The sequence below is a fragment of the Parastagonospora nodorum genome (assembly GCF_000146915.1).
Source record: "Parastagonospora nodorum SN15 chromosome Unknown scaffold_20, whole genome shotgun sequence".
In the NCBI taxonomy this organism is placed as follows: Eukaryota; Fungi; Ascomycota; class Dothideomycetes; order Pleosporales; family Phaeosphaeriaceae; genus Parastagonospora; species Parastagonospora nodorum.
The window spans coordinates 509,883-537,710 of record NW_001884568.1 but is presented as its reverse complement, the minus strand read 5'-3'; the positions used below and the strand labels follow the sequence as shown (position 1 = coordinate 537,710).

General features: G+C 52.0%; 14 protein-coding genes across 14 annotated transcripts; 8 read left to right on the top strand and 6 right to left on the bottom strand.

Moving 5' to 3' along the window:
• Positions 1-595: 595 nt before the first annotated feature.
• Positions 596-1,846, top strand: SNOG_11852 (hypothetical protein; the record flags this gene model as incomplete). The annotated part of the gene is made up of 1 exon (XM_001802037.1): positions 596-1,846. The coding sequence occupies one exon, from the start codon at positions 596-598 to the stop codon at positions 1,844-1,846; it is 1,251 nt and encodes a 416-aa protein (XP_001802089.1).
• Positions 1,847-2,362: 516 nt separating this feature from the next.
• SNOG_11851 (hypothetical protein) lies at positions 2,363-3,402 on the top strand (the record flags this gene model as incomplete). Its single annotated transcript, XM_001802036.1, has 1 exon — positions 2,363-3,402. Exon 1 carries the CDS (start codon positions 2,455-2,457, stop codon positions 3,400-3,402), a length of 948 nt encoding a protein of 315 aa, XP_001802088.1. The 5' UTR covers positions 2,363-2,454.
• An 820-nt stretch (positions 3,403-4,222) lies between these two features.
• On the top strand, positions 4,223-5,165 carry SNOG_11850 (hypothetical protein; the record flags this gene model as incomplete). The annotated part of the gene is made up of 3 exons (XM_001802035.1): positions 4,223-4,289; positions 4,514-4,945; positions 4,996-5,165. The coding sequence occupies 3 exons, from the start codon at positions 4,223-4,225 to the stop codon at positions 5,163-5,165; spliced, it is 669 nt and encodes a 222-aa protein (XP_001802087.1).
• Positions 5,166-5,392: 227 nt separating this feature from the next.
• On the bottom strand, positions 5,393-5,973 carry SNOG_11849 (hypothetical protein; the record flags this gene model as incomplete). Its single annotated transcript, XM_001802034.1, has 2 exons — positions 5,393-5,442; positions 5,466-5,973. The coding sequence occupies 2 exons, from the start codon at positions 5,971-5,973 to the stop codon at positions 5,393-5,395; spliced, it is 558 nt and encodes a 185-aa protein (XP_001802086.1).
• Positions 5,974-6,509: 536 nt separating this feature from the next.
• SNOG_11848 (hypothetical protein) lies at positions 6,510-6,917 on the bottom strand (the record flags this gene model as incomplete). The annotated part of the gene is made up of 2 exons (XM_001802033.1): positions 6,510-6,658; positions 6,785-6,917. 2 exons carry the CDS (start codon positions 6,915-6,917, stop codon positions 6,510-6,512), a joined length of 282 nt encoding a protein of 93 aa, XP_001802085.1.
• Positions 6,918-8,279: 1,362 nt separating this feature from the next.
• On the bottom strand, positions 8,280-9,323 carry SNOG_11847 (hypothetical protein). The gene has a single exon (XM_001802032.1). The coding sequence runs from the start codon at positions 9,170-9,172 to the stop codon at positions 8,441-8,443; it is 732 nt and encodes a 243-aa protein (XP_001802084.1). The 5' UTR covers positions 9,173-9,323; the 3' UTR covers positions 8,280-8,440.
• Positions 9,324-10,855: 1,532 nt separating this feature from the next.
• SNOG_11846 (hypothetical protein) lies at positions 10,856-11,260 on the bottom strand (the record flags this gene model as incomplete). Its single annotated transcript, XM_001802031.1, has 2 exons — positions 10,856-11,038; positions 11,213-11,260. The coding sequence occupies 2 exons, from the start codon at positions 11,258-11,260 to the stop codon at positions 10,856-10,858; spliced, it is 231 nt and encodes a 76-aa protein (XP_001802083.1).
• Positions 11,261-15,127: 3,867 nt separating this feature from the next.
• On the top strand, positions 15,128-15,544 carry SNOG_11845 (hypothetical protein; the record flags this gene model as incomplete). Its single annotated transcript, XM_001802030.1, has 1 exon — positions 15,128-15,544. One exon carries the CDS (start codon positions 15,128-15,130, stop codon positions 15,542-15,544), a length of 417 nt encoding a protein of 138 aa, XP_001802082.1.
• Positions 15,545-16,476: 932 nt separating this feature from the next.
• SNOG_11844 (hypothetical protein) lies at positions 16,477-17,031 on the top strand (the record flags this gene model as incomplete). The annotated part of the gene is made up of 1 exon (XM_001802029.1): positions 16,477-17,031. One exon carries the CDS (start codon positions 16,477-16,479, stop codon positions 17,029-17,031), a length of 555 nt encoding a protein of 184 aa, XP_001802081.1.
• A 662-nt stretch (positions 17,032-17,693) lies between these two features.
• Positions 17,694-18,338, top strand: SNOG_11843 (hypothetical protein; the record flags this gene model as incomplete). The annotated part of the gene is made up of 1 exon (XM_001802028.1): positions 17,694-18,338. One exon carries the CDS (start codon positions 17,694-17,696, stop codon positions 18,336-18,338), a length of 645 nt encoding a protein of 214 aa, XP_001802080.1.
• Positions 18,339-18,681: 343 nt separating this feature from the next.
• Positions 18,682-19,041, bottom strand: SNOG_11842 (hypothetical protein; the record flags this gene model as incomplete). Its single annotated transcript, XM_001802027.1, has 2 exons — positions 18,682-18,777; positions 18,841-19,041. The coding sequence occupies 2 exons, from the start codon at positions 19,039-19,041 to the stop codon at positions 18,682-18,684; spliced, it is 297 nt and encodes a 98-aa protein (XP_001802079.1).
• A 1,571-nt stretch (positions 19,042-20,612) lies between these two features.
• On the top strand, positions 20,613-24,024 carry SNOG_11841 (hypothetical protein; the record flags this gene model as incomplete). Its single annotated transcript, XM_001802026.1, has 3 exons — positions 20,613-20,696; positions 20,807-21,372; positions 21,435-24,024. The coding sequence occupies 3 exons, from the start codon at positions 20,613-20,615 to the stop codon at positions 24,022-24,024; spliced, it is 3,240 nt and encodes a 1,079-aa protein (XP_001802078.1).
• A 128-nt stretch (positions 24,025-24,152) lies between these two features.
• SNOG_11840 (hypothetical protein) lies at positions 24,153-24,442 on the bottom strand (the record flags this gene model as incomplete). The annotated part of the gene is made up of 2 exons (XM_001802025.1): positions 24,153-24,314; positions 24,380-24,442. 2 exons carry the CDS (start codon positions 24,440-24,442, stop codon positions 24,153-24,155), a joined length of 225 nt encoding a protein of 74 aa, XP_001802077.1.
• A 647-nt stretch (positions 24,443-25,089) lies between these two features.
• On the top strand, positions 25,090-27,716 carry SNOG_11839 (hypothetical protein; the record flags this gene model as incomplete). Its single annotated transcript, XM_001802024.1, has 2 exons — positions 25,090-27,584; positions 27,671-27,716. The coding sequence occupies 2 exons, from the start codon at positions 25,090-25,092 to the stop codon at positions 27,714-27,716; spliced, it is 2,541 nt and encodes an 846-aa protein (XP_001802076.1).
• Between the last annotated feature and the right edge of the window lie 112 nt (positions 27,717-27,828).

The following is a 27,828-nucleotide window of genomic DNA, read 5'->3' as shown; positions in this document are numbered from 1 at the left end:
ATATTGGTAGTCCAGCTCGCGAGATGACCACCTTCCCGTCCAAGCGCTTAGGCAGCGAAATGGCAGCCTAGCTGTATTCAATCGGATACGATTATTTGACGAATGGACAATGTCGTGAGTGTCATGCGTAAGCATTATAGTTACAATCTGACCCGCATACACCAGACGATAATTTGCCGCCAAGTGTTCAGCCACAACGCCTGGGCTCACGACTACGCTCGACCTATGGTTCTCGTTCTACACCGGTGCGGTCGTATTGCCATTTCCACCTAGGCTCTGTTAATCCTTCGCCTTGCGAAATCAGCTGTCTCTGCTTGGCAATATTTTGGAAGGCTGCTACACCGGTCTGAGTGGACACAGCTGGACTGAAGCCTAGTAATACGCTCTAAAATTTCGAATGGACGACTTGGCTCAACGGCTGATCGAATATATAATGGTAGAGTATGGGTTGTAAACTTTTTTGACTTCAAGCCATCGACATCGCCTCCTTCATTGGGTTTCGCCTCGAGCAGTTCACGTTTGACATCGTGCTGTGTTTTTGTCCTTCATCCAACATAATCCATTCACTTTACCACACTACCAGATTTCAATCGCTATGCATCTCTCACATATCTTGAGCGTTCCGATGGTGGCGCTGCTTGTGGCGGCTCGCACGCCTCGATACGCAGCCCCACTGAAGCGCGATCTGCTAGAGTCTCGTCAGTCGGGAGCTAGCACGCGCAACGATCCACGTCCACAAAAGGGCAATATCCCGTACGGTGGTGCTGGTATTCGCACATGTACCCAAACTGGCACTGTCGCTCTCACATTCGACGATGGTCCCAACATCTACACTGGCCAGGTCCTTGACAGCCTGGCACAGTACGGCTTCAAGGGCACATTCTTCGTTAGCGGAGACAATGGTCGTGGCGCTCTCGATGGTGACTCTAGGTGGGTCAACCTCATTCAAAGAATGGATGGCGAGGGCCACCAGGTCGCCAGTCACACCTGGAGACATCCGTACCTGGATCAGATCTCAGAAGATCAACGTTACGAAGAGATGGTCCTGACAGAAATGGCTATCCGAAACATCCTTGGTAAATACCCAACGTACATGCGCCCACCATATACCGAGTGCTTCGAATCCTGCCAAAGAGTCATGAAGAATCTCGGATACGTCATTGCGAATTACGACGTCGACAGTAATGACTGGAGGTACCAGGATAACATCCAGCAAGCCAAAGATACCTTCAAGAACTTGATTGATCAAACTGGCGGTCCTCGATCTGGTCACCCCATTGTCCTTGCCCACGATATCCATGAGCAAACAGCCTCCTCTTTGGTGCCATACATGCTTCAGTACCTCAAAAGCCAGGGCTGGAGGGGTGTCACCTTGGGCGAATGCCTTGGAGAACCGAAAGAGAATTGGTACCGTGCTAGTTCAGGTTCGCTCCCTCCCAGCGGCTGCTCTGGATCTAGTTGTACGCCCTCCACCAACGGCCTCTGCGGAAGTGCGGCTGCAATGACTTGCACTGGATCTGTATTTGGCAACTGCTGTTCGCGATTCGGATACTGCGGAAGTAGTGCCGACTACTGTGGCTCCAACTGTGATCCTGCGTACGGCACTTGCGGTAGCGGATCGACTCCAACTCCAACTACCATTCGCACTAGTGCGGTTCCAACCTCAACCCGAGCTCCAACCCCAACTTCGAAGCCAATCTCTGCCAATGGTCTTTGTGGAGTACAAGGTGGCGAAACGTGTGCAGGCTCCGTTTGGGGATCGTGCTGTTCGCAATGGGGGTACTGCGGAACAGGATCAGACTACTGTGGAGCGAATTGTAACAAGGACTTTGGTAGTTGTTCTTAGTAGATTTCAGTTGCCCGGGTACAGCTTCGTCAACACATAGAAGATATATAGACTAATAAACTAATGATCACCACAAATCTTGTATACCTGATGGATGCGGACAGCACCTACGCATGCATCAAATATGAAATCGATGCTTCTGAGAGACAAATCGGTAACTGGTATTTCGTGTATACCCTCCTGTGACAACGAAGGGTCCGATGGCAATGGCCGAAGGTGTCAAACAGAAAGAAAGCAACTATCACGGAAGGAGTCGATGGTCACGACCCGTTCGAGAATCGAAGCCTTCTGCACGACGAGCTTGGTGGGGCACCTGCATTCGGCTATAATCTTACTTCATGTCAGCGCTAAACCTCTGTGAGGTACCATGCTTATCAATGCGTGCGGCGCGGACCGCGGCAGAAGACGATGCGACATCACGGGCAGCGTTTTGCGGGAGCAAGGTGGGCTACTGTCCTGACAACCGTCGACTCGAAAAAAATCGCAAGAGCGGAATAGGAAAAGAAAACTGCTAGAAGGGCCGACTTATCCCAAAGTAGCACATCAGATGAGCTGCAAGACACTACTGAAATCCGAGATTCAGGCATCCCGCTGACTCCACTTTCGGCATGCCCGTCCCAGGTATCCACTTTGCCGAAGACGAAGAAGATGAGTCTACCACAGAGGACGCTCTATCACCTCTCCAACTTGCTGCATGGCAAGGCGACCTCGTTTCCGCCTCTACACTCTTGGGAGAAGGTGCCGATCCCAACGAGGAGCCCCGAGGGTGGTACGGCAAGACAGCTCTACAGGCAGCAGCTCTCCAAGGCCATGTCGAGATTGCGAAGCTTCTCTTGGAAGCGGGAGCCAGCGTCGATGCACCCGGCGGGAACAATGGGGGTCGTGCAGCGCTCGCACTCGCTGCTTGGGCTGGTCATGATGCAGCCGTGGAACTGTTACTCGACTCTGGCGCAGATGTGAACTTGCCACCGCATAGGTATACGGGCCGTACTCCACTACAAGCCGCGGCGGAATTTGGAACCTTGAGTATTGTTAAGAAGCTGGTGACGTTAGGCGCAAAGCTGGACGGTCCGGTGGCTCATAACTTTGGTCGCACTCCTCTACAAGCTGCGGCGGAGAATGGACATGAGGATGTTGTCGCCTTTTTGCTGGAGTGTGGCGCAAGCGTGAACTTCCCACCTTGCCGTGACAAAGGCATCACAGCACTTCAAGGTGCTGCAGCTTCTGGATACGCGCAGCTAGTCCGACGGCTGCTCGAGGCCGGAGCAAATGTCAATGCAGAAAGTAGCCGGTATATGGGTGGCGCGGCCCTGTGGCTGGCGGCCGGTGCGGGACATGTCGAGGTGGTTGAGATACTGCTTGATGCTCGAGCGGATGTGAATGCACTATCGGGGAACCAAGGGCATCTGTGCACGGCGTTGCAGAAAGCGAAATTGAACGGTAGATCCGAGGTTGTCGAACTGTTGACAGAAAGGCAGATGATCCCCGGCGTAAGAGACGCACCTTGCTTGGTGTACGGGTCAGTCAAACTTCGTACAGAAAGCCGGACACAGTAGCTTCGAGATCTCGTATGCATATAGCCATTTTACTGAGCCCGCTGTAAGTGCTTTTGTGCCTATTTAAAATAAAGCTTTAGAAGATCCTGGAACTATTCGCAGTTTTTGTTTGACATTTTATTTGACCTCTTAGATCATTGTGGCAGTCTTGCTGCGTTACTTAATCCTAGCTCAATCTGCAACTTGAGAGATCGCATATTCCTAGTTTAATCATTCTCATTGACGTTCCAAACAGATACAACTACGCATGTAGCGCATTGGAGAGCTTACCTGGGTACACACGAGTTACTCTCATCACACAAGAACCTGTGCACCCGCGAAAGAGAACCGTTTCATGGACTGGCGCCGTGTTCTAGGTCTGAGCTGAGTTAGAGAAAGTACCATAGCTACAGAAAGGTAGCACTCCTGAGCTCTTGCGATCCCATCGGATCGGATACCTTTGAGATTCAATGATCAATACCGCGGCAAATAGAAGATAGAGGTGAATGAATATCTTGTAAAACGATTGAAAGCATCTCGTGGCAAATCTCGAAGCTTGGGATACATGTTCTCCGTCTGATGATGCAGGTGCGGCTGAATGAAGGTTGGTGGGGCCGTCACTACCGTACTCCGGACGGGCAAGACCACAATCCCGCTAGAAGCGCTACACTTCTTAGTACAGCCTGACCTGCATATAAATACCAAGCGAAGCCGGACCTCTGCTTCTGGTATCGCACAATACTGATTTCTCTCCGTAGAAACAGTGAGCATAGCAGCTTTGAGGCGTCATTATCAGCACTTCATAGCCTGAACAGCTTTGCCGCTCATAGACCTTCGCGTGATGTCTCAGAATGTTCGCCTTGCCTCCCTGTCTCGTCTATGGGGCATGATCTGGTTTTCCATCTGCCGTAAGTCTTTCGTCACTCACCACGATACATCCAGACTCCACCTAATCCATATCTCACACAGTACATTGGGAAGCTTTGGTAACAGCCATTCGTCGAGACGGCATTGCAGCTCTTCTGCATCTACAACAAATTAGAGATACTGCATCAGCGAAGTTGTTTAATAACACTTGTAAACTCCTCGCTCGATCATTCGTGAATGCGCACGGCCTAATCACCATGCGTAGCCAACGGCTTCATCGCCTATGAAGACACAACAATCGTTCCATCGCTCGCCCAAGCCGCAAGCGGCATTGTTCTCGAACTAGGTCCCGGACCCGGAAACCAACTGCATCGCTTCAACACCACTCAAATCGACCGCATATACGGCATCGAACCCAACGGACATTACAAAGACAGCATAGATACCAAGGTGGAGAAGCATGGGCTACAAGACAAATACGAGCTGATTGTTGCTGGTATTGAAGACAGCGACATCCTGAGAGCGCAGGGAATAACCGAAGGGAGCGTGGATACTGTGCTATGCATTCAAGTCTTATGTGCAGTACAAGACCCGAAGATGGTGATGAGAGAAGTGTGGAAGTTGTTGAAGCCGGGAGGGAAGTTCATCTTCTGGGAACATGGGTGGAGTAGGGATCGTTTGACAACTATCGCGCAAGGTATGTTCACGCTAGCGCTTCTACCATGCAGACCACTGACGTGACGAAAGTTGTATCAAATCCTGCTTGGAGCACATTTGTCGGATGTCACTTGACGCGCAATGTGTTGGCGGACATTTTGCATGCGGGAGAATGGCAGAATCTGGAGGATGTTGAAGAGCCTGTGGATCCGTTGAGTCTTTTACCGAGGGTTCAGGGTGTGCTCATCAAGAAGACTTGAGTATGAGTAAAGTGCAAAGAGATTTGCGACATGATCTTGAAGAAAGATAAAGGTAACCGGAACTTTGTGAAAGAAGGTGCTAAAGAATGCGGTTATGATATCATGATGAATTAAATGTAATATGAATGGTTTGAATAAGGTCCCCTTAGTGAGGAATTGGCACCGACGCATTCGGATCATCAGTCAACACAACATAAAAGCCAATCGGACAACTGTAATCGCTCTGCTTAAACATAAAAGTCGTATCCTTCGAGCACAAGCTTCCGCTCACAGTGACCTTTCCAATATTCGGTGGCACACCACATGGTGCAGCATTGATGATGTAACTGTTCCCAGGCTTAATCACCGGAGGTGGGTTCGGCGGGCTCGGACCTGGTCGAGGTTGGTGGTTGTATGTCGTCTCGCCAGCAACAGCGCCGGCGTTGATGTCGTATCCAGTAAATGTGAAATGGCCGCTACCAACGAAAGCAAAAGTTCCGGGTGCTTGTATGAAGCTGGGGAAGTCGAAGACAAGGTTGCAGACCTTGCCTTGGACAGCGTTGGAATCGAGTTCGAGGTTGAAGACGGTGCAGATGTCGTTGGGAGTTACGGTCGCCCATTCGGTTGCTGGATAGGCTTTATCTGGGTTCTTTGAGCTGATTGGGACGAGGAGGGACGTCGAGATGGAGCCCTTGGGGAGTTTCCCATCGGGCTGCGCGGCATTTGCTGGACAGCTCTTCTGGTTGAAAAAAGTGCGACCTTCGATGGCTGAGGTGGGTGCGGCAAGTGCTGATGCTACCAGCGCTGATATTACAGTAAAGGTCTTCATTATGGGGTATTCCACGCCGTGATCGAAAATTGATAAGTATCAAACAACTGTTAGATAGTAGTGCTCGTGGTGATGCCTGAGGACTGCGATTCACAATAATTCACCTTACACTTTATATGGACGACCTGAATATGCCTAAGGAAAGATGTAACCGCCACAGCTCGCTTCTGTGGGAAGCTTTATTGATCATCGTCGCAGATTTCTGCTTGTACATTTCCGGCGCTGACAGGCGCGCAACAACTGGTTGGGGTTCCGCAACACGAAACACCGAAGTGCCACTACAGGTTCGGGCTAGACTTCGCGCTTTCGCATAGCTGATTCACATGGCGCAGGGAGAAATTACTATCGGATGCTGAAGATGATAAACACGTGGAACGGGAGGTATCGCGAACGAACGTGGTCGGGGATCAAAAGCTCCCACGTGCGATACGCTAAATGAGAACGAGTCTGTTTCGAGGCTAGCGTAATCCGGTCGTGCATTCCGTCGTCGCATGTTCTTCACGGAGAAATAAGGTTGCAATAGGTCTAAGCGATCCTCAATGCCTGAATAGTTTCTCCTTGAGCTTCTGCATTTTGCTGCTTCCAGATTTTATGTCCTTCTCTTCCCTGTGATGCTCTTCATTTGCATCGACACGTACAACCGCACTCTTGTCCGGCTGGACTGTCGCAGTCTCGACCTCCTTTGCTGGCGTGGATGAAGTTGAGACATGGACATGAACACTTTACGACTGGTTCGCTTCTACGTTTGCGCTCTTCTTTGCTTCAAACATGTGAGCTCAATGTAATCTTTCTTATTGTCTGCTGTATGTACTTTGTTCAGTTTCCCACTCTTTGATTACATTCTCACGCATCTTCTGCCATCTCTCCGCTCCTTTCTTGCCTTTGTAAGGCTCGGAGCCCGTATCGCCCCCAGCGAGTGTCTCAATGCCAGCGACTGAAAACATGATTACTGAAACTTGGAACAAATGTGAGCTTGCGACTAAAAAGAGTGGGCGATTTGAGGTAGCTAAAGTAACGCAACCCTATCTGTAGTCTCGACGATTCGGAAGTGCGCCACTTCGTGGCATGCCCAGCAAGGCTGTGTGATCGCTGCCTTGAATGTCGAATGCTCAATTTACGCCCCGAGCTTGACTGAGAGCTGGATAAATGCGACAAAGGTTAGCATCAAAGAGACTCGCCTACGAAGGGCTATGCACCGCGCATCGCGGCCACAAAGGACAAGGACAAAGACTGCGATTCGCGCCTCACCGCCTCAATGCGCTATTCGCTATATTGACAGCCTAGAAAGAGGTGCAGATGGTGTTGATCGTAGTGGCGCAGCAAAGTCTGCCTGCTGAGGAAAGAACCCCACCACCTTGACATAATCGCACCACGACTCCGGCGTCTCCACGACTCTCTCATTGAAACATCGATGTATGAACATGATATCTCATAATTGGTGCTATTTAGAACGAGCTCCACACAACTCGCACATGCAAACCACCCTGTATTTAGAACTCTACGTCACAATGTCTAAGACCGAGCCGCCCTCCATGACACGATACACAAAGGCGCAAACTATTGGACAAAGCTGTCACCGCCCAAATGCAGTTCACACTCGAAAGCCACATCAGCGTGGTATCACGAACATCCGCAGCACTTTCCTAATCCACCATACCCTTCACATCCTCACTTGCATGCTCGCTTACCGTACCCTTGCACTCCCTTACTTAGTCGTGGTAATCGTGCAGTCCATGTGCGACTCAGACACTTCGCGCGCTGCTGTGTTCAATGGCCTTGCTTGGCAACGACGCGCGGCAAAGGAGGGTTCAGCTGAGGTTGATGTGGTGTGACACCAATTCAACTTGTGCATACATCCATCGTAGCGTGTGATTGCAGGATCTTGATCAAACACGGAAGAGGAGGTTGATGCGATATCAACGGGTTGCAGCAATGGCCAGAAGTGAAGTGAGAATAAAGTTGTGGACCCTTCATCTATTCTGCGTGCCTTGCCTTGCGTGCGGCAACGGTTGTGTAACGAAATGTTTCAGCCGGCCACGACCGCGTGAGGAAGCAAGGGAGAGTCGGGATGCGATAACGTTACTTCAACGTCGTGGGACGAAGATTGAATGGTTCCATGACTGGTAGGTGACGACATTGTATCGACGAAGATGGAATACGCTGATATGGTGCTACGGACGCACTGAGTGCTACCATGTGCGCACAGGAAGACACAAAGTGGGGAAAAGGCAGGTCAACCTTTAGGCGATTCAGGAGGAACAATGGGACGAAAACATAGAAACATCACGATCAAGAGGCACGTAGTTTTGTAAATTTTCAAGTTCTTTATCACCAACACTATCCCCACTAATTACAATTACCCTCTGCGAGACAAAGGATATCTACTCGAACATATTGACAGATCCCATGCAATGCATCATGTAAAGTCATAGCCTACCAAGCGGCAAGCTTAGTTGGTGTTTGACATTTACAAGAAGAAAGCAGCCAAAGCACCAACACCAGCAACGAAGCCAGCGGCGTTGAGCGAAGAGGCAGCGCCAGTGAACTGGGCAGGGTTGGAAGGAGCGGGCTTGGAGTACGAGCCAGTGCCGGATGCGGAGGGCATGGGGACACCGGGAACACCAGTGCCGGCAGGGACAGTTGGGTAAGGAGCAGGGGCAGATGGGTAAGGAGCAGGTACGGAAGCACCGGGGCCAGCAGGGCCGGAAGGCTTGGGGCCAACGGGGTAAGCTCCAGTTCCGGTGGGGTAGGGGATGGTGACGGTGATGGTGGTGGAGGAGAGGCACTCGCTGGTGCTGGCGTGCTCAGCGGGCTTGGAGACCTCAGGAACCGCGGGCTTGGAGACCTCTGGGACAGAGGGCTTGGAAGCCGAAGCAGAGCTTGCTGGGTAAGCAGGAGCAGAGCTGGCGGGCTTGCTGGCCTCAGGAACCGAAGGAGTAGAGGACACGACGGGGTAGGCCGGGTACTCAGGTGCCTTGGAGGTGACGGCAGCGGGGACCGAGGGGGTTGCGACCGGGTAGCTGGGGTACTCGGCAGCGGGCTTGGAAGAGGAGACCTCAGCTACGGGGTAGCTGGGGTACTCGTTGGCCGGGGCAGGTGCGGAAGGAGTGGCCTTGGGGGCCGGGGCCTCGTATCCGTACTGGGGGACAGCGGCAGCGAAGCTGGCGAAAGCAGCGAAGGCGGCAATGGTGTAACGCATTTTGGCTGATTGGTTGATTGAACTTGGGAAAGTTGGTGGTGGTTGAGGGTGGGAGTGGTGGTGGTGAATTAATTAAGGATAGTATTAGTTGAGTGCAACGAATGGACAGACCGAAGGGTCAAAGGACTTGAGCTGATGAGTTGGCTTGGTGAAGTGAGGAAAAAAGGTCCTGGGAACGAGAGGAAGTCTTATGTACCCGGGGAGATTGCCAGCACGGTAGCGCGGACCGGCAGCAGGTGGCCACTGAAAGGGGGAGGCAGCGCGGGCGACTAGGGGCAGCGTGCGCTTAGGCTTGGTGACTGGCCGGTCGGTTGTTTGTGCTAATGCAGGAACCACACTAACCCGGGCCAATGCTGGCCATTCAAGAGCCGTGCGTTCCTGAGGCTAGGCTCTGGTCGGCAGGTTGATCGTGAATAGCTTCGGGGGCCGCTCGTGTTGCAGGAAATGAGCAGCCCCAGGTGCAGCGGCGTTGGCTGCTGTCCGAAGCTCAGGTGTTGCGTTCAGCCAGTCAGCACAGCGGTTACTGCTCGCCTCTGCGTTCCCATAGGCGTCCGCGCAGCCAGCACCATCTGGGCTGGATATTAAGCGGCACGCACAACGGGCCCGCGAGATGTCCACATTTGCTCGCCTCAGGCGCCTGATTTTCCCTGAAAGACTTCCTGAAAGGGCCACAAGGCCTGCGCATCTTCAGGGGCGGCCCCTTATCTGGCTCCTCCGCTGACACTCTGGGCTCCACGTGTCCGGCCAGTGACATGGAGACTTCCTGGAGATCCTTAACTCAAAGCAGGCATCCTGCAATGGTTCTTCAAGTGTCAGTGTTGCAGAATCTGCAGGGGTCGTCAGCCCAGCGAGTCTGTTTCGGCGCCACGACTTCACCGCCTTGGACGTGCGGGAGCCGCTTGAAACGAAACAAGATGTCAAATCTGCGCTTATTCGTCACTGACCACACCGCTTTGTATGGTGCGTTCGACAAAGTTCAACAACAGTCGAGGCTGCGCTCCGTTGTTTAGGTGATGCGCCGCTTTGTTGCTGGTGATGTTGGCGCTTGTGCCCTCGGTCGGCGCTTTGTGCGAGGCGGCCAGAATCGATAGCAACGCGTGCACGGTGGATATTAAGCATCCTTGGTAGCTATAATTGGCTAAAGCCTTGGCGGCGAGACCTCCTTTTAGCTCAACTTCATTTCGGCATCAGCCCTCCAGCGCCTGTTGCGTGTCGGTTCCACCATGGCACCATCGAGCGTCTGTGATGCGTCATCAGCTTGCTCGTCTTCCATCGCGATGGATGCAGTTTTGTTTCGCGATCCACACATTACGTTCGTTGAGATGGGTCCACACGTTCACCTCGCCACCGCACGTTGACCGCCCCGTCCACCAATTGCAGCCGAACTAATATGTGCCGCGTTGCTGCATTCTTCCAGACGGACGGCAGTCGGCTTGGCCATGTCGATATCTGAATCCCGGGGTCGAGCCAATGGCGTGGGCCCGCCCCTAAATGGCAATGCAGATCAGGTGCATGTGCCATGCACTGACATGGCAGTGTGCGAACCTTTCTGGAGCCGTTGACAAAAACAGGACGTTCACAGAATGGGCAAAAGCTTAATGTCGAAGCGAAATGAGGCTGCCAAATCCTACGATGTGCGCACGATCATTGCTCCACTGGTGCAAGAGCCGGCTTGCGCCATCATTAGAATGGGAGATGAGCAGAGGCCAGGGCCGAGAATGGACCATCTTCATTTCGCATCGGACATAGAGCCGTCTCGATCGTGTTGAGGAATCCTTCAACCTCCTCACCCTTTCGGTGTCTTTCCATCGTCGACAGCATCGCCTCACTGCCATCCGGCTTTCTTTTCCTTTGTCGCACCATTTTCTGGAGTTTCAGTTAAGCAGGTATGGACTGAACTGTACTCAACATCAAATCGGACCTTTCATCCATGGCATATCGATTTCCTTGGACCTAGTCTTTGACCACTCTTGCTTTGCCCACGGGATATTTCCGAGGCCCGTCCTATACCTACACTCTCGAAGCATCACCCTGTCACACCATGGATTCTCCTCTGAAAATGTCTTTGCGGAACGGCTCTTGGTCCATCTTGGCTCGTGGCTACTGTCTACAATCGTTGCTTGTGGCCCACACAGCGAGAACCAGTCCGATCAATTCTCCAACCACTAGCAAGCCGCCCACCCTGCTATCACCTGGCCTCCGGTACCCAGACTTCCTGGTTTGGTCTGTCACGAATGACCACCAACATCGGTGCAGTGCCAATTCACTCAAATGTATCCTATGTGGCCATGGCTTTTCCTCCGAGCCATATCTTGACTAACCAAATTCTGCACGGAAATGTACATTTCTTCATTGTAATGTTCTTTACACTAAAAGAAGATCCATGGACATACCCACACACGCTCGCTTAGACTAAGACCCTATCAGAGGTAGGGATTATATTGTCTTTTTTTTTTTTCGTGGCAAGCTTGTCATTGTCTTTTTCTCATGAAAACATCGTCCACATAATGATTTCAGAACTTTCCAATCCTGATCATACGATATTCCGGATCCACGCGCATGGGATGTCCTGATGTAATGGGCCTAGTCATTCACGGAACATCCTTACTGTACTCCTTCGCTATTGTATCTAGCGAGATGTACACTTCTGACCGTGACTACCGCCAAACTCTCCGAGTTCCATACAACTTTGCGCAAACCCGCTACCGTCGCCGTTTTGGTACCAGTCACAAAGCTGTTACAATTAAACTGAACATATGTCACCCGGGGGATGTAGCCTGAGGTTTGTCCTTCGGCAACGGCTTGCGTCCTGCCGAGAACTTTTCTCTACTGTTCCCGGTTGTACCCTATCTGAAACCGTTACCTGAATTAGGTATTACTGTCCTGACTCTGGTCATGTACGTGAGAGACAGTCTATTCTCAGCATACCAGAGTCTATAGCAATGTGCTGGCCTTTTTGTTCACACGTGCAGGTTCATCGTTGACTTGCTTGTGCTGAGATCTGCGGAACAATTGAGGGACTGGTTCCAGTGACAAAAAAGACAATCTATAATTATTTAGATATTCAATGCATCACATGTAGTTTCTAATCGTCGACGTATAGCGAAGATCGATTTTCCAACTTTATCGAACGAAGCCTAAGGATGAAGTCAAGTTGGGCGGGGTAGTCGCAGCCGGCGTTCGGCAAGTGCGCCTTCTCCGGCTCCCACTCATCTTCTCCACAACATTTACCCCTATTACATCTTCTAATGCCAGTGTCGCTGGTAATACCCCTCATACCAACGCATCACTACAAACTACGCAAATTTGACAGTCATTCTCAAAGTTGACTGAGGAGTATTGTGTCACGAATGACATTCCGGCCCTATGACGCCGCAGTCGAGCCCACCCGCCTGTGTTCACAATGCGCCACATATGGATTTAGCACCTTGCTACAGCTACTGCGAGAGACGGAGGATGATGCCGTGGATTGCACACTTGACGCTCGCTCCTCATGGGATCTGAAGAATTGCCAACTTTGTCACTTCATATCCCAATGTCTGCCGCTGCCAATTGCACAGCCACCAGAAGTGACACATGGCGAAATTGTCAAACTGGTATCTCGAAGTCGAGATGAAATTGCAGAGGATCTAGGGGTTGTAGCGCGAATTCTCAACTATGGTGAGCTTGAAAAGAGGAGTCTGACGCTTGAATGTTATCGCTCCGCATCTGAGAGAAAACCTTCACAATCTTTAGTCGCCTTGTTGCGCGACGGACAATGGCCGGATATCAAGCCGACTTCTCCAATGGTCGACTTCACCTTACTTGCTGGCTGGTTGAAAGGTCCGACGTCCGACCTCTCTAGCGCGCCCGCAAGAAGGAAGGCATTGGGCTCGAATAGATCTACTCGTAACAAGCCTTCACGAACGGGCTCATGGGCGGCCGCTCAGCTCCGTGTACTTGAGATGGAATTGAATGTCATCGACTGCACAACTCGCCACATTGTAGAACTACCCAACGGAAGTCAATATGTTACACTAAGCTATGTCTGGGGAAAATCCTCAGGCGGCATTAGACGAGGCACACCGAGAAGGCCAGACTCTATGCTTGGCTCACTCCGGCTGGCAGGCACTAGCATGAACGAAGATCAAGACCGAAGCTCGCGGTTGCCATCCAAGTTTCCACTCACCATCGAAGATAGCATCAGCGTATGTAAAGCACTCGACTATCGATATCTATGGGTAGACAGATACTGTATACCGCAGAAAGACCAGCAATTGCGTGCTCGTCAGATCCAACAAATGGACGACATCTACTGCGGTTCTGCATTGACTCTCATCGCTAGTGCAGGCTCGGGTCCGCAGTATGGCCTGCCAGGTGTCTCCAGATCACGTGCAGCATGCCCTGCAATCCGTACAGGGGCCTCGGAATATCTGCAAATGATTCCTACCGTCCAGGACATCCACTCGAGCACCTGGGCGACAAGAGCATGGACATACCAGGAAGCACTGCTCGCGCAACGTCGATTCTTCTTCACTGATCGCCAAGTCTACTTCGAATCAAGTGACATGGTCGAAAGCGAACTCACAACACTTGCGCCGGTCGTGACTAGAGTTCTCGACCCACGGATATATTCCCAAGTTACTTCGTCAACATTTCCAGTCGACATATACAAATGCATACAAGCATACACCCATCGCAAGTTATCCTTTCAGTCAGATGTCTTGAATGCCATGTTCGGTATTCTGACCTACTACGGGCGCGAACACGACATCCGTCATCTTTGGGGTGTTCCATTCTCCGCAAATACCCCTGCGTCGATCGACGAGCCACCTCGCAAGCACATCATTACATTTGAAGAAAGCTTATGCTGGTATCCGAGTGGAGAGCATTCACGGCGCGAAGGATTCCCGAGCTGGTCGTGGGCCGGCTGGATGACTACAGTCACGTGGGACATATGGCGCCATGACCTCAAGCCTGCTTCTGCACCATTGAAGCAAGGTCAGGTGTCAGTCGAGCTTGAACTAAATTCTGGGGACTTACTCCGCTGGAGTGATTATCAAGCAAAATATGCCGAGCTAAATGACAGCAGCAGCCAGGACCAATTGAGCCGCTTTCTCCACATCGAGACTTACGTTTCCCGACTGATATACACACAGAACCCGACGGATGGTTCCGACACGGGAGGATGCAGCACGATGGGGTTGGAGGTAGGCGAAGTTGAAAAGCCAGTAACGCTTGATCTCTTCAGCAATCCAGCTCGAACTGCGGATAATTTGGCTCACTTCCTTGCCGGACCCGCAGAATCATACTTAGCGCTGCATCTATCCAATTGGCAGGAAGACTCTGGCACTATACTGGTGGTACAAGAGAAAGGCGGGTATTGGGAAAGGGTAGCGCTGATGGATGATGAAACTGGGATCTTGCAGCGAGCGGTGAAGAGGTGGACGAAAGTACGCTTGGGATGAAGTCATGACCCTGTATACATACACATCGACTCTATCGCGATGAGAACAACATCTTTTCACCCGAAGTCTCTTCATCTGACATCTTATTGCTGTGGGTGTATCAAAGTAACTGGTTGTTAACATCATTGTCACCGCAGCTCCGTGATCCCGTGGCGCTGGGTCGGCCTGCAGCTTTCCGCCGCCTCGCCACGGCAAGCAAACAACTTGAGACATCCAGCGCAATCTTTGCCTCACCGCTATCTGCAGACAAAGGAACGAATCGGGGAAGTCACGTCATGAGGCTCGCGGATGGCCGGTGGAAACTGTGCTCTCACCGGAATATTTCAGCAACGACAGCTACCTGGCTACCATAAGTAGACGTTGGGCTGCATCGCTCAGAGACTTCCTTCTCGTCACCAACTACCAGAGCTACTTCACAATCACTTCTCTTCAACAGTCGACTACTTCAACGACACACTTCCTCATCGATACCAACCATCTCAACCGAAACAATCCCAATACTTCAAAAATGAAGCTCACCAGCATTGTGCTCTTCTTCCTCACATCCATCGCCACGACCAGCCTAATCAGCCATCATGTCCGTCCCAACGATACCAACGCACTGCTTGACTTCCATAACGACTATACCGAGTTGGTCCACATGCACATCGACGACCTGGCGGACGCCGCACTGAGCAACATGGAGATACTGCGGGTAGTCCAGCACTGTGCCCTATCATCCGGAACACTCGGCTTGAAGGATCTCGGCCTCCCCTCTTGCCTCGTATGGAGTGAGCAGATGTTTGGCATGTCTTCGTCCATCGCTTCTGGGGTGGGAAAGATGGACGGTCTGGATGACTTGCTCGACATCATGGGCGAGGCGATCGACTTGGAAAAGCATACAGGAGAGGTGATGAATGCAATCGAGAAGGTGTTTGGCTTCTAGTTGTGGTATGAAGACGGGGATGTGGGGTGTGTGGAGTACGGGAGTGGTGGGAAGTATGGGACTGACGGGCAGGAGGACAACACCGGAATGGGAAGGGCACATTCAACATGTGTTCTGGCTTCTTGTGTTGCAGATTGCTTTTGTTTTTCCTTCGGTACACGAGCATTTCTACAGCGAGTAATACGCATGGCCGTAGATGGTCGGCATTTCATTGCCTTACGTACAAAGACATGTTCCTTCTACGTGATCGCCCATGGAGTTTGACATCACTCACTGTCTAGTATACCCGCGTGAACTTGATGCATCAAACATCCACATCTCAAACCCGAACAATGAATGCATCTGAAACTTAAACAAACTCGTTTCACACACAAAGTTGCGCAATGTAGTCTTACGAACCTATGGGCTATGTCTCAGCATACTCAAACAACAATTGACAAATTACTGTACGCTGCGAGAAGCTTCCTTAGATTGTTTCCTTACTATTTAACACCTACTACCCCACACTCCTTATCCTTCTAACTTATAACACGAGTACCTTTGCACGGGATACTAGAGAGGTTTGAATGCAAGTAAAGCATCTCTGCTTAACTTACTACCTACGCTATAGTATACCTTACTCTCTCTAGCCTTCTCTCTTCTTTCCTTTCACTTAGAGCTAGTCTACTCTAAGCTAGCGTATGCGCTAGCTAGAGCCTGCACGCCTTGCAGTATACATAGCTAGCTACTCTCTTCTAAGAGTCTACTATTCTACCTTTAGTTGAATACAAGCACTTTTTATCAACCTGAGCCTTCTACGCCCGCAGTCTGCCTTACAACCTTCATCGAACCAAGCCACATTGCACAAATCCAGAACACAAAACGCAAGGGCAAAAAAAACTTCTCGACCTAGCACTTGGGCAAAGGCTGCCAAGTATGTCGTCTACATAGTGATGCTGCTCGCAGCTATCAACTTTTTAGTCACTGCGATTGGACCGACCACCATCAACACATCATCCGATCTCCCAAAGCAACATAGCGCTGAATTCCTAGCCAAGAAGGCGAAGATAATAGAGAAATATGGGGAGGAGTATTACCGCAAAGCTTACGACGTCGCTCCGAGACTCAAAGCCCTGACGAAACTCTACGGCCATCCCAAGAACTTTGACACATCCAAGGTCATCACCAACGTCGCTGAGCACGAGGACTTGCTCGCCGAATATGCTGAGCGCCTAGACCTATCCGTCGCGAGTTGCATGCGCAGGACAAATATGTTGAAACGCGCTTTTGACAGATTTGACAGTGGCCTGCTGTCTCCTGAATTTGTGGCTAGGGAGGATCACATGACCCAGGTAGCCATGTACGAGGCTGTTATGGCGTTAGATCGCGCGCGGTCGGCTATGCGCATGCAGGGTAGGGAAGCTGATTTTCCAGAGCTCATAGGGCAGATCGATGGCGCGATTACGCGTGTGGAGAAAACGAAGGGTGAAAAGGGGTTAGGACGGTAGTGGTGGTACATGGTAGAGAACACACTCTGAGAATACACGTCAGGTATGTATTTTGGGGTTGTTCTTTGTACTCGAGTAACTGAATCCCATGATCTAGAATGTCTTGTTGCAAGTGATGTACTGTAATTCATCGCCTTGTTTGAATTCTCATTGCGTGATCTACGGGCTTCTTTCGTTCTCTCCCACCATGTCTCGGATCTGGTTTGTATTACCATGTAGTCAGGAATAGTAACGAAAACAGCCACATTGAACACACCAAAACCGCTACGAATAGCAACTTTTCAACGCTCTATTGGCAGCATCAAACTCATCAACGAGACTAAAATGATCGAGTAGCAGCACGTTGGGCGAGGTTACTACTCTCCAGAAGCGAAAGATTGACTTAGATTGACATTCCTACACAATTTATACGTCCAGGCATTATGCAGACTATTTTCACGTCGCCATGTTGCGCACTGTAGACTCTCGTGGAATGAGCGCGACGTGTTTCAGCATAGGCAGACAATATCAGCGTAGGCAAACAATAATTCACCCGATGCTTAGGCAGCGCGAAGGTTCTCTGGTTCGTCTCCTTGCGATTTAATCCCTACTATCCTACCCTTCTCTTATTTCCCTAATCTACAACTCAAGTCACACAACCACAACTCACGGTACATAACACGATGGCTCCGAACACTTTTCAGACTACCTTTGGTCGCATTGTGCAGAAGATCATCAACATCATCGTTGGCATCATTTTGCTATTCGCAGCTTGCGGGCTCGTAGCGACCGTATTCGAATCCACGACCCCAGACGCCATCGTCAACTCACCGCCCTACTCCTACCAAGATGAACTCCACCGTATCCCTAACGGCTCCCTGCTCGATACCTTCGAGCCACGCCTCACGCGCATCATCGCCCGCAGTCTGATTCCCGATAGTCCCATCACCAACGCTAATGTAGCTCTGATGCTGCACGATCACTGGAGCATCAAGAAGTTGGTGGACCACGGTATGCTGCGACCGATGGCGAGTGGCCTGCCGGAAGCTATCGACGAGGCTCTTGGGGCTGTGAAGTGTGTCAAGCTCATAGTTATGAAGCAGGGACGTAGTGCGCGGGACGGAAAGCACGTGAACAATCATATGCGCTGGATTCCTAAGATCATTGAGCGGTTGGAGAAGGAGAGTGCGATATGGGAGGAAGTGGAGGACAAGGACGGCGTGATGCAGGAGGAACTAGACGATTGGATTCCTGAGATCCTTGAGCAGTGGGAGAAGGAGAATGCGATGTGGAAGCATGTGAACGAGAAGGTGACGATCGAGGAGTAGAATAGGAAGATGGATAGCTGTCTCGCGCTGAAGTCTATGCCCTCGTGGCACATGTTATATGTATTGCGTAGTCTCGTACAAATGTACTAAAAAACCTCATGCGCTAGACTGTTCGGTCTGAGTTGACACACAATATACTCTCTTCCTTCTCCCATCTTACTTTGCACTTTGCCTTCATCACTTATGACCCATCCAGTTCTCCACCCCTCTACTCATCTAACATACCAAACACCCTCACTATCCCCACACCTAACCCTTCCCTCCGCCGCTACCTCCCCACCATGCACCCCCGCAAACCTCCTCACAACCTCCGCCAAAATCCCCACAATATCCTGATTACTTATCAAGAACGCATACTCCAGCGGCTGGCCCGGCGCGCGCCCCATGCTGAAGCCACACGGCGAGCCGACCATGTTTTGAATATAGCCTGGAGGTTTGCCTGGGGTTGTTAGTATGGATGGGGAAGGGGAGGGAATTGGGGATGGTTGCCTTTGAAATCCACGCTCCAGTCGCCAGCTTCGCCGAGGACGCCACGACATGCGTCTTGGCAGTCTGAAGATGAGGGAGGGGAGGTGACGTTGAGAGTGCGGTCGGTGAAGGAGAGGAGTTCACAGTAGCCAGGGGTGGATGCGTTGCTGGTGCAGAAGTCTTGTGCGGTTGTTAGGGTTGCGAAGACGGCGAGGGAGAAGGTGGGGATGTGCATTTTGATCAAGAATGGCCGCGATAGAGCGAGGTCGGTTTTCATTGCAAGACTGCACAGGTGCTTTGTTATACACGATGCATTTTTGCATGAGGGTGAACTGCGAGCTCATAGGCAGCGCTTAGAATTGATGTGATGGCCGAGGCGATTGGCTGCAGCCTTAGCTCATGTGATACCGGCGGGACGGGTACGAGTTGGGGTAATATGTCTGCAAGTAGAATCATATCATGCACACCCACGTTTCGAATCGTGGCCAATTGAAAGGACAAATATTGCCTGGTGGTGTTGATGGACTGCATAAGCTGCATAGACGTGCGAGAGGTCGCAGATCAGCCTTCGTGGTACCTGGACGATTCAGCAGTCAAACGGTAAAGGAAAGATTATATGCGAAACACTCCTTGGGGTTGATGGTATATTCGCGCGGCTTCCTGAACATATTTGCCTTCTCTTCCAAATCGAAGCATGGTTGGCACAAGGGACGCATGCAATGAGCATCCGTAAATCACAGCGAAATATCGATCTCGTCGCACTAGATTAAGCGGTCGCCGTGCGCCCGTGCTTGGATTTTGAAAGAGCGCTCTGGTGGTTGAAACGCTGAGCTAGGTCAACGCTTCCACCAGTGCCGCAGTGGCATCTCCACCACGCGTCGAATTAGGGCCGACGCTCAGCCGCGGATAAGAATTGATGCATTTGTTATAGGTCGTGGTGTTTGTGGCTGTATCGTATGTGTCCGAACAGTCCTGAACACATGAGAAACCAGTGCACTGTATGCCATCAATGCCCCGAACTGACGAAGCTCTCTCTTGTAGGGTTGCCTAGGAACAGTCCGTGGCCGTCAACTCAAAGACACTGGAGTACAGTTCGACAGTGTAATAGAAGCCGTCCGTGTTCATGACTCGGGTGACGATAGGGCAGTGTTTCCCTGAAGGACCAACGCTGGCGGGTATTGTGACGGTTAATGCAGTGTTGTTCAAGGCAATATTGCTTGAATCGCGGTTCAGGCTAATGCTTGGGTCGCATATCGATCGTTCGTGGATTAGGTAACCAAGGTATGACATGTCGACGGGACAAGCTTGTGAAGAGGAAAGGAAAGCGGAAAGGAGCCAGACACGCGCCTTCCCAATGGCGAAGCTTACCAGCAGATTACCTCGCCTCGGAAGTCGACCTACCTAGGGCTTCTGCAGTGCCGGTGAAGCTCTACAGCGAATCTACAGTGTACTGATCCTACCAGGATTCAGCACGCGCTCGATGCGACCTGCAGAGATGTCGAGACGCGATTGTGACGCGTGTGCTTGTCGCGATGCCGCATACTCGATTGTGGTGATGGGCTCATCTGGCCAACAAGCAGCTTTTCGCATTGCTTCGAGAGACACGCGACTCGAACATGTGGAGATATACAACACTGAGGGATGGTGGTGTGCGTGCAGATGGAGGAGGTTCAGGAGTGACGGAAGGCTGGAGAGATGAGGCTCTGTTATCGATAGCTTGAGTCATGCTAGGATTGCGGGGAGTCAAACACCAAAAAAACATCCCCACCATCCGGCTGCAACTCCAAGACAGCACCCAATCCCGCCATGTCTATCGACTTCCCCAAGGAAGAGGAGCGTATCCTCGCGCGCTGGAAGGAAATCGACGCCTTCCAGCGACAAGTCGAGCTGGTATGTTCTGTTCTGTTCCTGCATCACCACAATGAGAGGCACGCGGGCGCATAAGCAGTGTGACGCAGCATCACTTTTCTCTTCACCAGTGCTAACCCATTCGTGCACAGTCCAAGGGAAAGCAACCCTACACTTTCTACGACGGACCGCCTTTCGCAACCGGCCTGCCCCACTATGGCCATCTCCTCGCCTCGACCATCAAGGACATCATCCCCCGCTACTGGTCTATGAAGGGACGGTATGTCGAGCGACGATTCGGCTGGGACACGCACGGCGTACCCATCGAATATGAGATTGACAAGGAGCTGGGCATGTCCGGTCGCGACGCCGTACGGACGCTCGGTATTGCCAAGTACAACGAGAAGTGCCGGGCTATTGTCATGCGATATGCGGGCGAGTGGAGGACGACCATTGACCGCCTGGGACGCTGGATCGACTTCGACAACGACTACAAGACCATGGACACGAGCTTCATGGAGACTGAGTGGTGGGTCTTCAAGCGCCTGTTCGACAAGGGCGCCGTGTACCGCGGCTTCAAGGTCATGCCCTACAGCACAGCCCTCGCCACGCCTCTTAGCAACTTCGAGGCTTCGCAAAATTACAAAGACGTCCAGGATCCGGCGGTAGTTGTATCTTTCCCGCTTGTAGAGGACCCCAACACACTGTTGCTCGCATGGTGAGTGTGCATCCAACATCCAACATCCAACATCCAACGAGGGCACGACTAACATTGACTAGGACGACAACACCATGGACGCTTCCCATGAATACCGGCCTCTGCGCGCACCCCGATTTCGAGTACGTCAAGATCCTCGACGAAGCCACTGGCAAGCACTACATCCTGCTCGAAGCGCTCCTCCGAACACTATACAAAGACCCGAAGAAGGCCAAATACAAGGTTGTCGAGAAGCTCAAGGGCAAGGACCTGTTGGGCTGGAAGTACGAGCCGCTCTTCAACTACCTATACGACGAGTTCAAGGACCACGGCTTCAAGGTGTTGAACGACACCTACGTCACAGCCGACAGTGGTGTTGGTATCGTCCACCAAGCACCCGCATACGGAGAGGACGATTACAGAGTCGCGCTCGCGGCTGGCGTCATCAGCGACACACGGCCGCCTCCAAACCCCGTTGACGATGCCGGTTGCTATACCTCCGTCGTCAAGGACTTCGAGGGACAGCATGTCAAAGCCGCCGACAAGGCCATCATCAAGCACCTAAAGGGCACTGGACGCATGATCGTAGACTCGCAGCTGACCCATAGCTACCCCTTCTGCTGGCGATCAGATACCCCTCTCATCTACCGAACCGTGCCCTCCTACTTCATCAAGATCCAGGACATCGTGCCGCAAATGCTCGAGAACATTGCAGGCTCACATTGGGTCCCATCGTTCGTCAAGGAGAAGCGCTTTGCCAACTGGATCTCCAACTCGCCCGACTGGGCTGTATCAAGAAACCGCTTCTGGGGTACTCCGCTCCCGCTCTGGGTCAGCGACGATGGCAAAGAAATGGTCTGCGTTGGCAGCGTGGAAGAGCTGAAGAAGCTGAGCGGTTACGAGGGCGAGCTTACCGACATCCACCGAGACAAGATCGACGACATCACAATACCCAGCCAACAGGGCAAGGGTGTGCTGCGAAGAACGCCCGAGGTTTTCGACTGCTGGTTCGAGTCTGGATCTATGCCCTACGCAAGCGCGCATTACCCCTTTGAGAATGTTGAGCAGTTTGAGAAGTCATTCCCCGGTGATTTCATCGCCGAGGGTCTCGATCAAACTCGTGGTTGGTTCTACACACTGACCGTTCTTGGAACGCATCTATTCGGCAAGTTGCCTTTCAAGAACTGCGTTGTCAATGGTATCGTGCTTGCGGAAGACGGCAAGAAGATGTCCAAGCGTCTCAAGAACTACCCAGATCCATCGCTTGTCATGAACAGCTATGGTTCGGATGCCCTCCGACTGTACCTCATCAACTCGCCAGTTGTGCGTGCTGAGACTCTTCGCTTCAAGGAGGCCGGTGTCAAGGAGATTGTGTCAAAGGTCCTACTGCCGCTTTGGAACAGTTACCAGTTCTTCGAACAGCAGGCGACTCTGCTCAAGAAGGTTGCTGATCTGCACTTCGTCTTCGACCCAGCAGCCGGGAAGACCAACAAAAACATTCTAGATCGATGGATCCTGGCATCATGTCAGTCATTGCTCAAGTTTGTCAATGCCGAGATGGCGGCGTACAGACTGTACACCGTGGTACCGCGACTACTGGAGCTCATTGACAACACAACGAATTGGTACATCCGATTCAACCGTCGGAGGTTAAAGGGCGAGTATGGTATGGAGGATACCAAGCATGCCCTGAACACTCTGTTCGAAGTCCTCTACACTCTCTGCCGGGGTCTTGCGCCCTTCACCCCCTTCATCACCGACAACATCTACCTACGCCTGCTACCACACATCCCCAAGGAGCTGCATGCCGAGGATAACCGCAGCATACACTTCCTTCCCTTCCCCGAGGTTCGAGAAGAACTCTTTGACGAGGTCGTCGAGCGCCAAGTCAAGCGCATGCAGGCCGTCATCGAACTCGGTCGTATCTGCCGCGACCGCGCGAACAAGGGCCTCAAGATCCCTCTCAAGACTCTTGTCGTCATCCACCCCGACCAGCAATATCTGGACGACGTCAAGTCGCTAGAGAACTACATCTGCGAGGAGCTCAACATCCGCGACCTGGTGCTCTCCAGCGACGAGGAGAAGTACAAGGTGCAATACTCCGCAACCGCCGACTTCTCCGTGCTCGGCAAAAAGCTCAAGAAAGACGCCATCAAAGTGAAAAAAGCGCTGCCCAACCTCACGTCCCAGGAGATCAAGGACTTCTTGAAGAAGGGAGAATTGCTTGTTGATGGCATTAAGGTAGAGGCCGAGGACCTCATGGTCAAGCGCGGCCTCGCCAAGGACGATGCAAACAAAGACCAGGAATTCAACACTGACAATGATGTCCTCATCATCCTCGACGTCGCGTCGTACCCCGAACTCGAGCAGGAGGGTCTAGCCCGTGAAGTCATCCGCCGCGTGCAGGACTTGCGCAAGAAAGCGGGGCTTGTGCCGACGGACGATGTGGGCATGGAGTACCGCGTGCTCAGCGATCCGGAGAATCTGGGCTTGGAACAGGCGTTTGAAAACCAAGGGCCGTTGTTTGAGAAAGCACTCAGGAGGAATGTGGATAAGCATGTCATCACGGAAGTCGAGGGCAAGATTCCGGAAGGCAAGGATGAGAAGGTCATTGTGGAGGAGGAGCAGGAGTTGCATAAGGCGACGTTCATGTTGAGGTTGGTCAAGTTGTAGGGAGGATTCAATGCAAGTCATACGAGATTCGTCAATGTGACGTGTGGAATCATAAGTGAAATCTATGGTATTTACACCCTCACTCCGCCCAATACTTATGTTCCTCTAAATTCGTTTGTTATCATTTCTTATACGCTTTCTGCACGTCTTATTAGAGGAGATTCGAGTGTGAATTGGAGTGTTGGAGGACGAACCAGGTAGCACTCTTTCAGCTTCAAGAATTCTGTGGCGCACATGCTTTTATGCACATTGTTGTAGTCTGCAAAGATACATTTGCCGTATATGGAGCTCTGGGAAATGGTCAGTCCATCAAATCTAGGAAATGTTTCTAGACGTTTGGTGGCGTGTAGCATACCTCTTTAGAGCATTTCCCCACAGCTGTGGCGAGCTTGTCGATGGGTCGTGTTCGGCCTGGCATCGTGAAGTTTGCCTTTATCGACGAACTATCTTCTTTGCAGACTAGAGAAAGGAATGATATAACTTGAATTTTGGTGTCGCGAACCCATCGCCTTTGATCATGACCTCAACGCGCACAGACCCCCTTGGCACTTCCGCGCCCGCCGTTCGCGCACGCTCAGCCAACCACTCGACAACAAAGCGCGTCTTCCCGAACAAGGCGCGCCAACTTCACTCTCACCACACCACCCATTCATCTCTACTCGTACTCTAATGCTTAATAACCACGCCTCGTCTTCACCACGGCAGATTTTTGGAAATTTCGCGCTTCGCTTCGCTCACACCCCATGTTGTCGCGAAGGCGCCGAAAGTCGAGTCGCGTGCACGAATGCTATCCTCCATGAAACGATGCGGATGAGGGGCTAAAGGACGAGTTGACGGATCGAGGTATGCCTTGGTGTGATTTAGTTTAGAAAGAGGGCTAATTAGAGAACAGCGATTGAAACGCTTTATGATATTATTCGACGCGCGCAAACGACTGCGCAGACACATCCTCGCGCGAAACAGTCGCCGTCTTCCAGTGCGCTTTTCAATGCCTACGAGCAGGTCCTGAACGAACAAGGGCTGCAACCTGCCGACGATGCGGTCCTACATCGCTTTTTGTTTCGCATGCAGGAGGATAGACGGCGCGATGAGGATATCGTGCAGCGTTTTCAGCGCGTGCTTAGCGAGATGAATATCCAGGTCGAGGTCAACGAGGAAGGCGAAGGTGTGGAAGTCACGTCGAATCTGGACAGGACGCGCGATTTGACGCGTGGTGGCGCGGTTGCTGCGCTGGGACGACATTCGCGGAGAAGCAGCTTTGACAGCTTCTTTGATGGGACGGCGGATAAGGTTGCGGGGACGGATTATGGAGACCTCCCTGTACGGACGAGCAGTGGTTCGAATGCTGGCGCGCCGAATGGATACCACCCGAGGCGCGTGAGGTCAGATACGGAAGCGCATTCGTACCAACAGGCGCAACTTCCAGTGCGCAGCAAGGTCAATGGGTATGCGCATCGCCGCTCTGCTTCTGGACAACAGTACCAAAGGCCGAGGAGGAGCGCTTCTGTGTCCAGTCGCGGGAGTCTTCAGATCACAAGACCAGGCGTGGCAGCGGCTTCGCGGGCTGTTGACTACGATGCAGACGATACCGAAACCGATCGCACAACGAGTGTCGACCTTTCACACATACAAGTACCTGGCATCAACGCGCCGATTCCGGACATTTCGCGCGGCTCGTCAAGTCAGTACCAGCCATTCGTCCCAGAGCCCTTTCAGCCATCCGATACCCGACTACTGGACGAGGCCGAGATATTCGAACAGCAGCGGCTGCACAGGGTGACAAGAGACTGTATACAGACATGGCGCAATCGTACTCAAGAGCGGCTATCGATTCGTGAAGACATGGAGAGATTAGCAACTGCTTTTGATCGCAGGATCCTTCTGAAGCTGTCCTTCGAGCAGCTTCGCGACACCGCGCGCGTCCGGCGATCGGGCAGAGAGACGGAGCGTTTCTTCGGACGCTTGGAAGAGCGCGCTGATCGAGCTCGGAACATTTTTCTCCTAACCAAAGCATTCACACACTGGGCAAAGAGTGCGGAAGACGAGGTACAACGAACGTCGGTCGCGCGGCGACATATCCTACGAACACGATTCTTCAACGGCTGGCGCGACATCACGGCTGTCAACGAGCTCAAGGTTCAGCATTTCGTGCTGGCCAAGTTTCTACGACAATGGCGCGCACGGGCGACGACGCTTCTTGAAAATACTCAATTCGCTGTGCAGCTGTACGAAGAGAACTTGGTGCGCAGAATCTACAAGGAGTGGTTCTTCAAATTCTGCGCTATTGCTGCTCCGGCATGGCGTAATGATCGCACCAGGAAGATTGCGCTGCACAAGATGGTTGAGATTGCGAAGGTCTTGAGAGAGAGGCAGGAGTGGGCGGTTGATCGCTGGCAGAAAGGCGTGTTGAGGAAGACGTTGCAGCACTGGCGAGGAGAGACAACCACGGTTCAAGCACTTACACCGCGCGCAGAGGACTTCAGACGAAACAGTGTGATGTCCTCAGCCCTCGACGCACTGTATAAACACGCACAATTAGCGCCTTTGCTACGACAATTTCAAGAACGAGCAAGTGCTCGTATTGGCCAGAAGGCGTTACAAGAATGGCGACACGCTGCTCAGCTCTCTCAACAGGCACGCAATGTGGACCGCATGCGAGTCTTACGCAATGCTTACACGGCTTGGAACGACCGTTTACGCATCAAAGCACTCGAAGACCGGATCAACGACCGCGTGATCGTGGAGGCACTTTACAAGTGGACCTTGGCCTCAAGAGTCTCCCTCTTCCAGCGCGTACACAACCGCCAGCTCAAAGAAGATGCTTTCCTCACCTGGGTCACCAAGGCCAATCAACGCAATAATACGCTTGAAGCTGCGGAGAGGAGATTTGCACAGTTCAAACGTGCTCAGATGCTCCGGACATGCTTGCAACGGATGGAAGCGATCACGACTGAAAAGAGACGAGAAGAATTTGCCGTCGTCGCTGAGTTCCAGCAAAAGCTTAAGCAGCGCATCTTTGAGAAGTTGAAGGAAAGACAAGCACACTTCCAACAGCTCAATACATGGGCTGACGCGGCACATTTCTATGTTGTGAGCAAGTCTACACTGAAGACCTGGAGTGCGGCGACTCAGCACTCGCGCCGGAACCGCAGACGCGATACATATTCTCAGGTTCGAAGAACTGTCAAGACAAATCTCGTGCGCAGGCTCTTTGCGAATTGGAGGGAGAAGTCGAACCATATTGCACATCTCAACCAACAAGCCAACTACATACTGGAAAATCGGACAGTGCAGAGTAGCGGAGCCGTTCTTCACCAATGGCACGATCGCGCACTCACACTCCGCCAGCAAGAGTCTCAAGCAACAAATCTTCACGCCTTTAAGCTTGGAACCCGCTACTTCCGCATCTGGTCTGAGCGCTTGGAAGTTCTCCAGACAATGGAGGCCCAAGCGGCGGCTCTACGACAAGAGGGCGCTGAACTCGCCGCCACCTCTGCGCTCAAGAAACTCGGTTGGCGTCTCTGGAACGTCCAGAGACAGGAAGAGAACGCGCGGGCGTTGTATGAAAGGAATTTCGAAAAGCACGTCCGTGCCATGATACGTTTTTGGGCTGAGCAGATGGCTGAGCGATTGGCGAATAGACCAGTCAGTCCAACGCCTACGAGTCGGTCGAGAAGAAGTCGGAGGGATGACGACGACGGCGACGACAACCGTGGGAATGATAATAGATCTCAAGGCGCATTCGGCGACACAACCCGCAATCTCGAAGCCTGGTCCGCCTTCGACGAATCCGCCCTCGGCCTC

Excerpts from the sequence above, each read along its gene's own strand:
- SNOG_11847 (XM_001802032.1), bottom strand. The coding sequence starts at position 9,172 with ATGCGTTACACCATTGCCGCCTTCGCTGCTTTCGCCAGCTTCGCTGCC.